General features: G+C 41.9%; 1 protein-coding gene across 4 annotated transcripts in view; it reads left to right on the top strand.

The window, feature by feature from the left end:
- Window positions 1-15,992, top strand: part of LOC138759042 (semaphorin-6B-like) — a 480,615-nt gene that overhangs the window by 452,311 nt on the left and 12,312 nt on the right. For all 4 annotated transcript variants that reach the window (XM_069928857.1, XM_069928854.1, XM_069928856.1 and 1 more), the window contains 3 exons: window positions 7,560-7,709; window positions 10,143-10,322; window positions 11,255-11,395. In XM_069928857.1, the coding sequence (XP_069784958.1) occupies window positions 7,560-7,709; window positions 10,143-10,322; window positions 11,255-11,395 (471 nt within the window). The remainder of the gene's footprint in view (window positions 1-7,559; window positions 7,710-10,142; window positions 10,323-11,254; window positions 11,396-15,992) is intronic.

The following is a 15,992-nucleotide window of genomic DNA, read 5'->3' as shown; positions in this document are numbered from 1 at the left end:
TTGCTCATATTCTTTGTTTCCCCAGGGTAAATCTAAAGCATAGGTTTAATGTGATAGGAAATATTTAAAAGTGACCTTCTCCACATATGGAATGAGCTGCCAGAAGCAATGGTAGGGCCAGGTGTAATTGTAACGTTAAAAGACATTAAGACAGACACTTGGATAGGAAAGGATTTGAAGGATAAAGGATAGATTGGGTAGACAACTTGGTCATCATGTCAAAGTTGGGCTGAAAGGCTGTAGAATTCTCTGACTGAATCTTGGATTCTGGGTTAGATTGGATCAACAAAGCTTGCATTCATTGGATTTCAATGGAAAATCTGATTTGAAATGTCCAATATTCTGACGGCTGGACCGTTTGGTGCAAGGAGGCGGCTTCCCTGGTTGAGAATTCTGGAGGGAGAGGTCATTGTCTCAAGGTATAGAGTCAGACATTTAAGACTGAAATGAGGAGAAATGTCTTCATTCAGAAGGTAGCAAACCTGGGGAATTATGTACCATGGAAAGCAAAGTCATATATAGACTTAGATACAAAAGCCATGCATGGTAATGGGGAAAGATTGGGAATATGGTATTGAGATAGGGTATCACTCATGATCAGATGGAATGTTGAAATATGTTCAAAAGGCCAAATGGCTTACCCCTGTGTGATAGTACAGATCTATCACCAATGTACATAGTGTATATAGTTACTGTATCTAGACTGTGCTTACAGCGATTGGCTGAGAGCCACGCCTATTGTCTGGACCTTAAAGGGTTGTGTCCCTAGCCAGGTCGGATCATTCCGGACTGGTCGGCCACCTGTGAAGAGCTCCTGTCTTTTGCTAATAAAAGCCTTGGTTTGGATCAACAAGTCTTTGATTCTTTCGACGAGCTCTACACCCTGCTCCTGTATTCCTGAGTATGGTGTGTATGCTTTCGTACAGGATGAAGCTTCTCTGGATGAGGATGGCTTTAACCTGACTTCAGAAAATTGTGAGCTTCAGGCCCGTCACCTGTTGTGGCAATCTCCACATTTTCACAAGGGGTCCAGAAAACAGAGAAAAATCTCTGTGCAATTTTCAGTGCAGATTGTTTGAAAGACTGGGTCTGGGAGCCAGAGGCCAATGCTCAATCTCCTGATTCACCAAATGATTTAAACCTTAAATCACATTAAACTTGGGTCAACACAAATGCACGTCAGAGTATCCATGGCACAGACTGAAGTATCTCTCTAACTTTTCCCTCAATAAAAAAACACAAGAGAATCTGAATCATTGGGCAGTCTACTCATCGACATTTACTGGATTCTTCTGTGAGAAAAAGTACTGTCGCATTTGCCTGCTTTGTGTTGAGATAAGGCAATGGCAACATTGTACTGGTATGTTCTCCGAAGTGTTTCAAATCTTGTTTTGTAGATATGAAAAGGATTGTTATGCTATAAGAGAAGAGAAACTCTGCTTTACAAAAGTAGTGACACAAATACAATGTCTCGAAGAGAAATTCAGTGGATTTAATTCCAAAATCTCAAACAGCATTAGTACTTATTCAGAGATAATGGCTTGATTTACGCAAGGGTGGAGTCAAGTGGGGCTTTATTTGATTTATTTTAGAGATCAGTATCTTAGACAACAAAGACTGACCTGATAATCATTCAGAGCTAAACTTTGTCCAAAGTTTATACGGAAAACTGCTTCAACTCAAAGCATGGAATCTGTGTGCATCTGGTAAATCAACTTCACAGGAATGAAAAAAATTGAACAAAATATGTCAGCGTATTTAACAAGATGTATTTTTGAGCCATAAGCTGGGGGTGGGGGGTGGGGGGTGGAAATCAAATGGTAATTTTGGATAAGAGAAAAAATATCACCTGTATGGTAGATTGCATAATGTTATCCACAGCATCCATTTGAATGATTCTCTGGATCTTTGCATCTGTCATGGTTTATTGGTAACCACAACATTGTAATGAAGGTCATCAAAGTAATCTGAAAGAACAATTCTAAAGCATGGAGAAAGTGGTGGGGTGGGGGGGGGGGGGGGGGGGAGGAAACCAGTTTTTCATTCATCAGAATGAACATATGTGCATACATCAAACTTTTGAATTTCATGTTATTATGGGAGCTCATATACACGTAGGGGTGTCCATAAGTTGGGTGTTGGTAACCCAGCAATGGCCACTGGATTGAAAGAAAACAGAAAAACAGAAAAATGCAGGAAATGCTCAGCAGTTTAGACAGTAACGAAGGGAGTGAAGGGTCCAAACACCTGACCTTTCATTCGAACTGGAAAGACGTAGAAGACAAATATCTTTAAGTTTTGAATTGGGACAGGGGAGAAGAAAAAATATAGCAATAATTATATCTGAACAAGCACTGAATCATGTAATAGTTGCTTACATTTCCTTTGTTATAGTCTTCTTTCTTTGGCTTGGCTTCGCGGACGAAGATTTATGAAGGGGGTAAATGTCCACGTCAGCTGCAGGCTCGTTTGTGGCTGACAAGTCCGATGCGGGACAGGCAGACACGGTTGCAACGGTTGCAGGGGAAAATTGGTTGGTTGGGGTTGGGTGTTGGGTTTTTCCTCCTTTGCCTTTTGTCAATGAGGTGGGCTCTGCGGTCTTCTTCAAAGGAGGTTGCTGCCCGCCAAACTGTGAGGCGCCAAGATGCACGGTTTGAGGCGATATCAGCCCACTGGCGATGGTCAACGTGGCAGGCACCAAGAGCTTTCTTTAGGCAGTCCTTCATGTAGCGAAGGTGAAGATACATCACCAACCTTTCGGGCTTGAGCCCTTCATCAGGGTGTGGGGGAACATGAGAGACACCTTGATGAAGGGCTCAAGGTCAAAATGTTGGTGATATATCTTTACCTTTGCTACATAAAGTTTGACCAGCATTTGTGTGTGTGTTTTTCCCTCAGAATGAGTTTGTCAACAATGAAAGGCTTTTTTAAAAGATACATGTTACATCTCACTCTTTGCAAGACACAGTCAGTATATATGGGGACAGGATATGTCACATGGTGATCACAATCCCCAACATCACATCATTGACCATTTCACAGAAAAACAGATTCAATCCCAGCATTTGTGATGAAAAGCATGACCCCTTGTTAATGGTTCAGCTTTAGCTCAAAGGAACAAGATGAAGATTCCTCTGTTTATAGCTGTTGAAGCCCCCAAATGAATTCAGATCTGGTGGAGCTACCCAACTTGCTGTTGGCTTGAATTCACAGACGTCTGATTTTGTAGTGACTGCAATTGCTGTGGTTTGAAGTTGCTTTCCTGATACGCCAAGGGAGTTTTACTTGCTTCTCATGTCATTTTCAAATCTTTCCCATCTAACAAACCCACTTCTTTTAGTTTTAGATTCTCCTATATTGGCAAAAAGTTCAAGCTTGAGTTTAAGATCAAGTTTATTGTTATTCATTTGTAAAGTACAACTGGATGAAACTCTGTCCTTCACTCCTTGGTCTAAAAACATGCATATCAGCCCACTGGCGGTGGTCAATGTGGCAGGCACCAAGAGATTTCTTTAGGCAGTCCTTGTACCTTTTCTTTGGTGCACCTCTGTCACGGTTGCCAGTGGAGAGCTCGCCATATAACACGACCTTGGGAAGGCGATGGTCCTCCATTCTGGAGACGTGACCCACCCAGCGCAGCTGGATCTTCAGCAGCGTGGACTCGATGCTGTCGACCTCTGCCATCTCGAGTACTTCGACGTTAGGGATGAAAGCGCTCCAATGAATGTTGAAGATGGAGCGGAGACAACGCTGGTGGAAGCGTTCTAGGAGCCGTAGGTGATGCCGGTAGAGGACCCATGATTCGGAGCCGAACAGGAGTGTGGGTATGACAACGGCTCTGTATACGCTTATCTTCGTGAGGTTTTTCAGTTGGTTGTTTTTCCAGACTCTTTTGTGTAGTCTTCCAAAGGCGCTATTTGCCTTGGCGAGTCTGTTTTCTATCTCGTTGTCGATCCTTGCATCTGATGAAATGGTGCAGCCGAGATAGGTAAACTGGTTGACCGTTTTGAGTTTTGTGTGCCCGATGGAGATGTGGGGGGGCTGGTAGTCATGGTGGGGAGCTGGCTGATGGAGGACCTCAGTTTTCTTCAGGCTGACTTCCAGGCCAAACATTTTGGCAGTTTCCGCAAAACAGGACGTCAAGCGCTGAAGAGCTGGCTCTGAATGGGCAACTAAAGCAGCATCGTCTGCAAAGAGTAGTTCCTTTGTTATAGTATTGAACATATATACTACGTTAACCTGTTTTCATTCAACTGTTATTTCTAAATCCTTTGTAAAATCATACCGTTCAAAATGGATTATTTTGCCCAACTCATCCATGCTGACCTTCTGCATTAATTCCATCTCCCAGCACTTGGTCCAGGGACCTCTATGCCAAGGCAATTCAAATGCTCATCCAGATGCTGCTTAAACACTCAGTGACCCAGCATCAATGCACCACCTCAGGCAGTGCATTCCAGACCACTCTCTCAGTATTGTTCTACCCTTTATCCTTAATTTAACTAAAGGGATTTACTTGTTTTGAGCGCTTTTGTGTTCTCCTCGCTTGCGTGACCCATTGTTAACTCTTGTTTCTGGATAATTTAATATTCCTCCTTGTGCAGTAACTTTTTCTTTCTCCTTATATTAAAATGTAGAAGCAGCAGAAGTCTTTGCCCCTCACATTTGTGCTCTACCATTCAACTGTTCTTGCTGAATATTTATCTCAGCACTTCTTTCCCTTAAATTCTCTTAATATTCAATTTTTCTCTCCATCTCTCTCTCTCTTGAAGACGATAAGACATTGGAGCAGAATGAGGCCACTTGGCGAACACTTAGCTACATTCATTCTTCAGGCTAATTTTTCTCATTTTATTCATTCAATTAGTCATAGCCTTTGTTTCACCCCCACCCCCCCCCCCCTCCTTTTATCCACATGAATCCCATTTGCCCAAATTAGGACTGTATCCTTCTCTATACCTTGTATATTTAAGTGCCCCTTGAAATACCTCTTAAATGAGGTAATTGTATCTAATGCAATCACATCCCGATATCGCCACTTTCTGATTATACTGAATTCAGTGTCACTGGTGAGTGATTTGCTGTCAAGATTTTATATGATCCATAATTGTTCACTTAGCAAGTCAAATCAAACACTATTGGTCTCCATAAGAGGGAAGGAAAAGTAGCGGAGGAAGAATCAAGCATTGTCTGAGAATTTTGCTAGCTTTCAATGAGTAAGGCTGAATGTGTGCTTCAGAACTAGATAAAACCCATAATGAAGTACAATGGCTTCCATAAAATACATAATGTATAAATTTAACTAGTCAGGGCAGGTGGATCCCAACCAACATCAATATATTAATTGAAGCTCAGATTTCAGATAAATTGTCAGAGAATATACAAGGCATCACGTACAACCCTGCAATTCCTTTTCCTGTGCAGGCATGGCTGAATTACCACTTATAAGGTAACTGAATAGATTGAGGTTAGGAAAGAAGAACTAGGATTTGTCTTTCGTTGTTTGTCTTACCCGAGACTTCACCAGATGGCAACTGTCTTCAGCTTAAACCAATGCTGGATAAATGGGTAAATTAGCAGTGAAAAGTTATTTTTGGAATGAAGAGGTCACTCCAGAAAAAGAGTAGTTAACGTGACTAAAAAAAAAACAAAAGGGCATATCCGTATAAATTATCAACTAGAAAGTTTGGATTGTGCTGTATCATTTTCCCAGTGTAATCCATTTGATGAATGATTCAGAATTCAGGTGACATAAAGCCTTCACCTGAGGATATACAAGGGAAAAGATCATAGAATAGTTGGAAATTTCAGATCAACCTCAAAGTGTTGAAGGTTCCATCAAAAGATCTTACTGACATTATTTGCTATGGGACCACAAGAATTCCATGCTGACTATGAATGATGCATACATTAAGTAGTGTTTATATTTCTGGGGGGAAAAAAAAGACTATTGAAATGAAGAAATTAAATTCCTAAACCTATTAATTAGTCAGCTGATGGAGGAGGGAAACGGCGCAGTGAAAGATTTTTGAAATAAAAGATGTGGCTGAAGTGAAACATTCTGGAGAATAAATTGCAGGAGACAAAATGTGAATTATGTTGCTTTTCCTTTGATAAAAGTGGAAAATGTTCATTGTTACATGTCACATAAAAACGGCGTTATGAGTCCCCTTGTGCCTTTCATCTATCGATCCAGCCGACATCGCAAACAGCAAACTTGACATGGCAACAAGGTGAAGCAGAATGCAGAAATTAAAATACAGAAAATTCAATAGTGAGGCTATGGCATTATAATTTTAAATTTAATTTTTTTTTTAATTAGACATACAGCACAATAACAAGCCCTTTCGGCCCATGAGCCCGTGCCGCCCAATTACACCCAATTGACCTACAACCCATACATTTTGAAGGGTGGGAGGAAACCAGGGCTCCCAGGGAAAACTCACGTAGACATGGGGAAAATGTCCAAACTCCTTACAGACAGCGCTGGATTCAAACTCCAGTCCTGATTGCTGGCGCTGTAATTGCGATGTCCAAACCAGTACGCTAATTGTGCTGCCCCATTAAAATTTGTGATGAACAATGCAATACGTTTTTCTGTTTGATCAGTCAGACCAAGGTTTCTGGTGGATCAGGGACGAGCAGGGATTGCAACTTACTTGACTACATGCTCCATTACATCAATTGTACCTCTTGTCAACCTTCCCTTTTGCAAACAGACAAAACTAGACCTGGGAAATATATCTCTGATTGTACTTTCCATGATCTGCACGTACTTGACCTTGGTGCCTTTCCAATTCTGGGAACTGAAATGGGCCGAGGTGTGCCTCTGGTTCAACCAGTGCAGGAAATATCAAGAAGAGTGGCTTGTGAAGCAATTTTTTGTAACTTACCAGATGCTTTGTGATAAAGGGATTTCCTAAATGGGGCAGACTGTTTAGTGTAATGGTTCTCACAGTGCCAGCAATCAGGACCAGGGTTCAAATCCCATGCTATCTGTAAGGAATTTGTGCATTCTCCCCGTGTCTGCATGAGTATCCTCCGGGTGCTCCTGTTTTCTCCCATCATTCAAAATGTTGTAGGTCAATCAGGTATAATTGGGTGGCACGGAGCTTCAATGCCAAAAAGGCCTGTTATTGTGCTATATGTCTAAAATTAAAATTTGCATTTAAAATTTTTTAAATGTAAATTTTAACACCTCATTTATGGTACTGGAAAGGTGAGATGTAACCTTTCCAAGTAAATTAAAGGACTTGTAATTTTTAGATCATCCAGTCCATGTTTTTGAAGTGTTGTAATGGAGGAAACGTGGGAGAAAACCCACGCAGACATAGGGGAAAATGTACAAACTCCTTACAGACAGCACAGGATTCGATTTCTGGACTGGTCCTGATCGCTGACGCTATAAAGACATTGTCGTAACCGCTATGCCAACTGTGATGTCAAATTGATGGACCAACAAAAAAATATCTCAATGTGTCTGGTGCTTAACTTCTCGGTATGCATTTCTGATTAAGAGTCACATGTTTTCCATTAACTCCTGTATCTCACCCATTCAGACCTGGCTGCTGTGCGGAACCAGGAACAAAATACAATTCCTCCAATGGATTTCCGGATGAGATGTTGAACTTTGTAAAGACTCATCCCCTGATGGATGATACAGTTCCGTCACTGAACCATGGCCCATGGATTATAAAGACAACCATCAGGTGAAGTTCAAAGTCACAGGCTTCTGGAGCATTTTATTCCCAGTTTTTTAAAATTTCTGAAGTAGAGTCTTTAGATATCAGATATTTCCAATCAGTTATAATCATGATCTAGGCTGGTGGAATTCAGGCCATGATTCTGTTCTCTGCCCATTCCTAGGAAATATTTGGCTTAAATTTAAATGTAAACATGTAACATGGTAACTGACCCTTCTCGCCCAGCTCACCCTAAGCCAATTACACCCAAATTATCTACACCCTGGTACATTTTTGAAAGGTGGGAGGAAACTGGAACACCTAGAGGAAACTCATCAAGACACAGGAGGAACATGCAAACTCTTTGCAGACAGCGCAATATTCAAACCCGGATCTCATTGCCACCCTTGTTGTAGTAACAACAAACACATTTAAATTAGTGAATAGTGCAACGTTGCATCAGCACACATGTGTTTCAGATAAGAAAAGTGCAAATACAATCCAGTTGTTAGGTCCTAGCATAGCAACCTCTACAAAGCTGGGCTGTGTACAATACCTCACATGGGCAGCCCCACCACCCTTCATCTTCTGAAGCCAATCTCTGTCTGAAACATGCCTACCTAATCCTGGCAAGTTTAGAACCTTGGATGGAACTCAAAATGAAGAGCTTTTCTCCTGACATAAAAAGCCAGGAGCAAGCCATACATTTTGTCTGACGGAGATTCATCTCACATTAATAACTCCAGGGTAATTTTCCTCATCCTTCACCTGAGAAAGTGGCAAATGTGAACAAAATAATTGTAAAACATTGGCAGGAGTCATTGAGTTTAAACAGGTTTGATACAGGATTCAAAGTTTCATTTAACTTGTAAGGGAGTGAGATCCATATAAAATAAACACAAAGGTCTCCATTAACATCTCCTGAAATTTATCCAGACAATGCAAACATTTTTATCACTGAAAGGATAAGCATCCAACTTGAACCAGGATGAAAAGTGTTGGACAATGGATTGGACCACTGCTTGTTACAAAAGGCATCTTTGCATCATTTGCTTTACTTAAATGTTGAACATCAATTCCCACAGCCCCACCCTTCCTCAACCACTAGCTCATATTGTGTATCTTCCTGTTCATTTTCGTGACCTGGGTGTCGGAATAGCAGAGCCACGAGAAGCCACTGCAGTCGAGACGAAGATCTCACCAAATTGACCACAGTGATTGCTGAAACCATCCAAGCCCAGTGGCCTACGACCCCAAGAACCTTCTCCACTCTCCAGAGTCAATGGAAGATGCTCCATGTTGAAACTTGCACATTTGAGCTTGTGCCATCAGCAATATCTGGGGAGGGAGGAGAAGTGATGCCTGAAGCTGTGCTGTCAGTATTTCAGCTTTGGACTGACAGGAAACATTAAGATGCATCTTTCATGCTCCCAGTATAAATGTGAAAGTATAATGGTGACTGCTACTGCACTTTAAAGAACTGAGCAGAGTAGTGTTTCTAATGCTGTAGGGGATACAAACTGGCAAGGCTTCTGATCTGTTCCATTGGCCTTGTTTCATACCAATAATTGCAGATATCTTTCTATTGAAACAGCTCCTTAATGAACTGATCCTGTTCGATGCAAACATTGAAGCAGAGAAATAACAGGTCACATGCATGACTGCCTTTCAGCTGCAGTGATGACTGTAAGATATTGGACAGGTGAACAAAGCAGAGATGTTTCTGGGTGTAAGGCTCTGGCCCTCCTCACTGTTGCTTGAGCAGCATCTCTCTACCAGCTCACCTTGATTTCCCCAAGTGTTTGAAAATGTCTTGATCTCCATCCCATCGCCACCCAGAGGAAAGAAATTCCTTTGCTCTATTCAAAGAGCTACCCCTGCCCCTATCGCCTCAACTTTTGCTTCTCTTCTACCCCACTCCTATATCCACCTGAGACCTCTTGCCTGTTAGCCTGTGTTCCTACCCTTGCTCCTTCCTCCCTCCTCTTCTTTCTTTTCACCTCCCTTTTAATTCAGGTGCCTGCCTGCTCTTTGCTCATACTTCGATAAAGGGCTCAGGCCTGAAACATTGGTTACCCTTTGCTTCCTACAGGCGCTGAATGACCTGCTGAGTTTCTCCTACACTTTGGTGCATTGCACTACAATCACAGCATCTGCAGACTTTCCTGTTTAAAATAATGACCTTGTGAGGAACGAAATTTCCCTGCACCTGAATCGTAAAGGACCCACCCTTTAACCTGTGAGTACACCTCATGGTTATGGACACTCAATCCTGGGGAAATAGCATCTCAACATCTACCTACATCTCAACATCATGATAATTCTTTTTTCAGAAACTTGTTGATCTGAAGACGATCACCTTTCATTCTAGTGAACTCAAATGAGTATGTCACATTTTACTCAAACTACTTAGCTTTTTGCATCTTCTGTATGTAATAAATGCCTTTCTTTGATTCCCAGGGATCGACTGAACAAAATTATAGTGGATACAGAGGCAGGCCCCTTTAAGAATTACACTGTGGTATTCCTGGGCTCTGAAAGTGGGATTATTCTCAAATTCCTCATTAGACCAACTACAAGTACAAACTTTGTAAATCGAAGCCTCTTCCTCGAACATTTTGATGCTTACAGCCCAGAGAAGTAAGTATTATTGTATTTTTATCTACATAAAGACATTGGTTAGTAATTAGAAGGAGATAAGTACATATCAAAGATAGACTAAGGGATATGAAATCCAATATTGAGACTTTGGACCATTCCAGTCTCTTCCCATTATTTCCTTCAAACACACTTCAGACGAACATACACAATCACATACTCTCACACACACACACACACACACACACACACTTTATACAAGCATATACAGACACAATCACACACATGCACTTCATACAAGCACACACAGTCACACTCTCACACACACTTCATACAACCACATAATTCATTTATCTGTGCACACATTCGCATTATACACTGATTCTCTCACACCATGATAAAATATAAAGGGTTACATTTATCAACACTAGTTATTGCTTTTTTTTTATTGTTTACCATCTTTTCTGTCCCAGTACAAAATGTTTGTGTGGGTTTTACAAAAGCTTCATCTTCCTATTTGTTGATTTCAAAGTCATTGCTCCTTTTTCTCCAAGCTAAAGTTTTCTTTTTGTTTTGCATCTTACTGAGTATTTACCTCCTCTTGCTCTCTCCAGGCTTCACCTATCTTGATATCAAGAATGATCCTACCTTCTCCCTTTGCCCTGTTCAGTCTTGTTGTCCTCCACTATGTGTCTCAGTGCTCCACCAGAGCATTCCAAAACCATCACTGCTAATCTTCAAAGAATGTATTGCTGACCTGAGGGGTGGAAATAGCAGGGTACTTTACAATGTTGGAGAAAAATTTGGATGCAAACATGAATAAGATGGGATTAGAGGAAAATGGGCCAAATGCAAAAAAGTGGGACTATTGTGGGTGGAACATTTTGGTTGGTGTGGACAAGTTGGGCCAAAGGGCCGTTGCCATGCTGTATGACTAATCACTGAAGTAACAGATAGACCACTGTGTATTCCAGGTGCAATAGCAAAGGACGGGAGCACCGGAGGATTGTGGGAATGGAGCTCGACAAGATTAGTGGGACACTGCTGGTAGCATTTTCCACGTGTGCCGTCCGCGTTGCATTTGCCCATTGTCATCAACACGCTGCCTGCATGAAGTGAGTCTGTCAGAGATTAAAACTTCTCAAACACTGGAACCTTTGAAATACAGCAGTTAATTTTTTTTGGCTCTTCTTCTTCCATGTTCCCCCTTCCTAACTCACACAGATGTTCTTACCTACAAGTTGCAAGGTTGTGAGTTCAAATCTCATTGTGTCATCAAAACTGACAACCCAGTGTAATACCGAGCGATCGTTATCAGTCTCCTTGGCTTTCAGGTGGAAAGTTAAACCAAGGTACATGGGTGGATTGTAAAAGATCCCACGATGCAGGATGAAGAAGACCAGAGAGTTTCGCTCAACAAGTCCGTGTCATTCTCTAAATCTACTCTTCCAAAAAAAAAGAGAGGAAGGAGACTGCAGAAGCTAGAATGTGGAGCAAAGCAAGAATCTGCTGGAGAAAATCAACACTTTTGTGGAAGGGAGAAATTGTCAACATTTCAGGTCAAGATCCTTCATCAAGACTGATCGTGTGACAACTCCATGAGTGGTCTGGATGAAGAATTTTGACTCAAAATGCCAGAAATTTGCCCCACCTCCGAAATTGCTGAACCCACTGAGTTCCTCCAGCAGATCTTGTTTGGAAGCCAGAAACACATTCTTATTCATCCATCTGATGTGTTTTTGAGTAATGTGCTCTCGTGCTTCTCTACATTGCAGTGCTGACAGCATTTCCAAAAGGTGACGACTTGATTGTGGAGCACGTTGAGACATGCTGACAGTTTGGAAAGTAGTTAAAGTACACATGAAGATTCTGCTCCAACAAGTAAAGTCAAAATCTCACTCCCTCTTGTCAAGCGCCTGTTCTTAATGAGTTTTAGTTGTGAGGTTTAATGATAGCAACCTTTATTGCAAGCTTGACCCTGCCCATCTCAAATACTGTATCGACACTCATGCTTGCTACAAGGAGATGCAACTATGTACAGACAAGCTCGATCCTGGGAGATTTCCCACACAGCTCAAGAATGAAGCCTGACCTTGATAGTTAATACACAATGGAAATTGCTATGGTCTTCTTGAATAATGACATTATCACAAACATAGTGTATTAGGAATGCCCTCAAAAAAAGGATAGGGCGAGGGCAGAATGGAATGCAGTCTATAAAGAGATTGGGATAGGCTGCAGTGTGCAGTGGGTGTGGTGGGTTAGATTAGTACAAAGGAGAGACCAGGATGGAGTGTAGTGTGGAGAGAAGGGCAGGGTAGACTCTAGCAGAGAAAGAGAAGGCAGGGCAAACTTCACTGCAGCAGAAGAGACTAGATTAGACTTTAATCCAAGCTCTTAACTCAATTATCTGGAATGGAAGAGTTGGTGATGATTGGAAGGGACTGAGGTAGCAGCACTGCCCTGTATCTGGGCAGTCAAAGCAATGACAAATATGGTTATCATCCACTAACTTAAACATTCTCAAGCTTGGTCTAAATTGGAAAAATAACCACTGAACAAAATATTAATAGATTGCAAATTTCAAAAGGTCTAACAACAACTTTGTTCAGAGAGAAGAGAAAACAGATACATTTTACTCAATAATGAAACCATTCTCCAACCCAACTGCCATAGGGCTGCCATGTATGTGTTCATTCCACTCCAAAGTTTCCTGCAACCTCTTGTCTTCCAACTTCTGAACTTTTACCCTCTGAAGTACCTAAGATTCTGTCACAAACCCTGTATTATTTCTCATCTGGATGCTGCAGGTAAAAATGCCACCCAGTTCCGCCACAACAGGGCAGCATAGTTGGCATAGCGGTTAGCACAAGGCATTTACAGAACCAACAATCAGGACCGGACCTGGGCTTGAATCTCGCGCTGTCTGTAAGGAGTTTGTACGTTCTCCCCTTGTCTGCCTGAGTTTTCTCCAGGGGCTCCAGTTTCCTCCCACCCTTCAAAAACATACCAGGATGTATGTTAATGGGATGTAAATGGGGCAGCACGGACTCGTAGGGCCAAATTGGCCTGTATGTTTAAATAAAGAGAGACCGTCATTCTCTCAACCTCTCTGCTCCTCTGATTTTAACAGATTCACTGACAGACAGTGCCCGATTAGAGAAACCTTTTGCATCAAAGTATTGGGAATACTATAAGTATTGTCTCTGATATATAACCAAACTCCATTCTCTGGACACCATCCCCAAGCATCTCTCTAACCACTGCCTGATTCAGTCATTTGATGGTCTTGATACAGTATTTGATCCTGAGACAAGCCAAGATTTCATACTCATATTATCTTCAAAATTGACTGGTATCACAGCACCATCTCCTCCACCTGATCCACTCCAAAACCCTTGTCCACACATTTGGTTACTTTACCAACTGACCATTCACTGCTCACTTGGTCAGCTTCCCAACTACAGCTCTCTGTTGTTGTGAGTTCATCCTGACTCAGAGCAGCTCCTTTTCACTCATTACCTCAGTTTTCATCAACCTTCATTGGTTCCTGGATTAGCATTTCTTCGATTACTGCAGTGATTAGCACAATGCTGGTTCAAATCTGGCGCTGGAGTTTATATGTACTCCCCTTGTGTGCGTGGGTTTTATCTGGGTCCTCTGATTTCCTCCCACCCTTCAAAAGGTACAGGTGTTGAAGTTCAATAGGACTCATGGGCCGGAAGGGCCTGTTACTGGGCTGTATATCAAAATTAAATAAAATTAAATTTAAAAATTAACACCTTTATTTGGATTTGACCATGACTGCACTCCCTTGAGCTGCATGACCTCCCACATCTGAACAACACTTCACTGTCTGCACGTCCCTTATTCTCTCTTGTGCCAACTCTGACTGCTCTAGCAATGGCCCTCCTACCTACAGCTGTCTAGGCCTCTGCTCTGCAGTTTCTGACCTGACCTGCCTCTCTGCCCCTCTCTCCCTCCCTGAGGTACTGAATATAGAAGCAGGGAGGTCTCACTGCAGCTATAGTGCCATTGGTGAGGCCATGCCTTGAGTATTATATGCAGTTTTGGTCATCTAATCTGAGGAAGAACATCCTTTCCATTGAGGGAGTGCTGTGGATATCCACCAGATTGATTCCTTGGACAGCAGGACAGACATTATAGATAGACAAGGGTTCTACTGGAATTTTGAAGGATGAGAAGGGATCTTACCCAGATTTATAAATAGTTGTTGACAGGGCTACACAAGTCCAGAACAAGAGGTCATGGTCTCAGGATAAGGACCCAGCCATTTAGGATAGAGAAGAGGTGAAATTTCTTCAGTCAGAGTTGTGAACTTATGGAGTTCTCTGCCATAGAATCTTGTTGAGGTCAGTTGAAGGTAGCTGGGGCTAATATTTTCACATTGGGCTGATTTCCACCAATTGCAAAGCCACCATATTTAGCAATCACCAAAACCTTCCAACAAGTAAAATCTGACATGGACTATTTGCCAAATAAATTCTGCACATTGGAAAATTGTCACTCCTACATACATACTATGTGTGACCAAAACTTGGATCCAATTCCTCAGAACTTGGCAGTTTCAATGCATTCTCATGATTTACAGAGTTGCTAAGAGAAATAACTCTGCAAACTTCCATGGTGCTGACGACTGCCTACTGCTCGAAACCACGTGTCGATGGAAGCAAGCACATTAATCGCTGCAGAGAACTCCTGTGCCAAACAGTGTGGCCAGATTAGAATTCACTCAAATGATCAAAGCTTGGTGACATGCGTGGTGTAGCGATTCGCGCAACACCATTACAGCGCCATCGATCGGGACCGGTGTTCAAATCCCACGCTGTCTGTAAGGAGTTTGTACGTTCTCCCCATGTATTCATGAGTTTTCCCTGGGGGGGCTCCGGTTTCCTCCCACCATTCAAAATGGACTAGGGGTTGTAGGTTAATTGGGTGTAATTGGACCGCACGGGATCGTGGGGCGAAATTCGCTGAGGGACAAAGGAGATGAGGGATTGCCAGGGCCCTGCTAGTGTTAAAATCCCTTCACAGTATGTGAATGTCTACAGTATTTAAACAAGGAATTAGTCATTTGATGGTTCACAAAGAGGATGAGAAATATTAGAACAATGAAACATTAGATCAGTGAAACAAAGCTTCTTTCGGCACTTGTACAGGTCTCTCTGCTGCCCTTTGGAAGCAGAAAACAGAGCAGTCGATGGATGTTAATGTTGTTACTTTAACATGGAAAAGTGAAGTGAACTGTGACCACTTATAGGAGACTAAATCTGCCAGTATTCCATGCATAGCATAAGGATACCTACTGCTTTTATACATACCCGGACATCTGACTCCAATCCAGCTTACCAGTGTTTTAATGAACATGTGATTGATTCCTCTTTTAACATGCATTCATTGAAATGATGGAGTGGACTATTTCTATAATTGTATTGTGTCTTGGGTGATACTGCTCTGCACTCCAGTCATTGCTTCTTAAACTTTCCTGAAAAGTTGGACATTCACCTTGTTCCGTATGAAGGTTAGATAGCTTTATGTAACCTTCCAACAGTAGAACCGTGGAAATATCAAATGACATCACCACATTCTCTCATACAAGACTTATTTACATATTATGTGTCTCAAGACACAAAAGGAGCTTGCAAATTGTTCCTTTTACTGTATTCCTCTTCTGTGCTGTTATCTGAAAGG

This window comes from Narcine bancroftii, chromosome 3 (genome assembly GCF_036971445.1).
Source record: "Narcine bancroftii isolate sNarBan1 chromosome 3, sNarBan1.hap1, whole genome shotgun sequence".
NCBI classification, from domain to species: domain Eukaryota; kingdom Metazoa; phylum Chordata; class Chondrichthyes; order Torpediniformes; family Narcinidae; genus Narcine; species Narcine bancroftii.
This window is presented reverse-complemented; position numbering and strand designations above follow the sequence as displayed.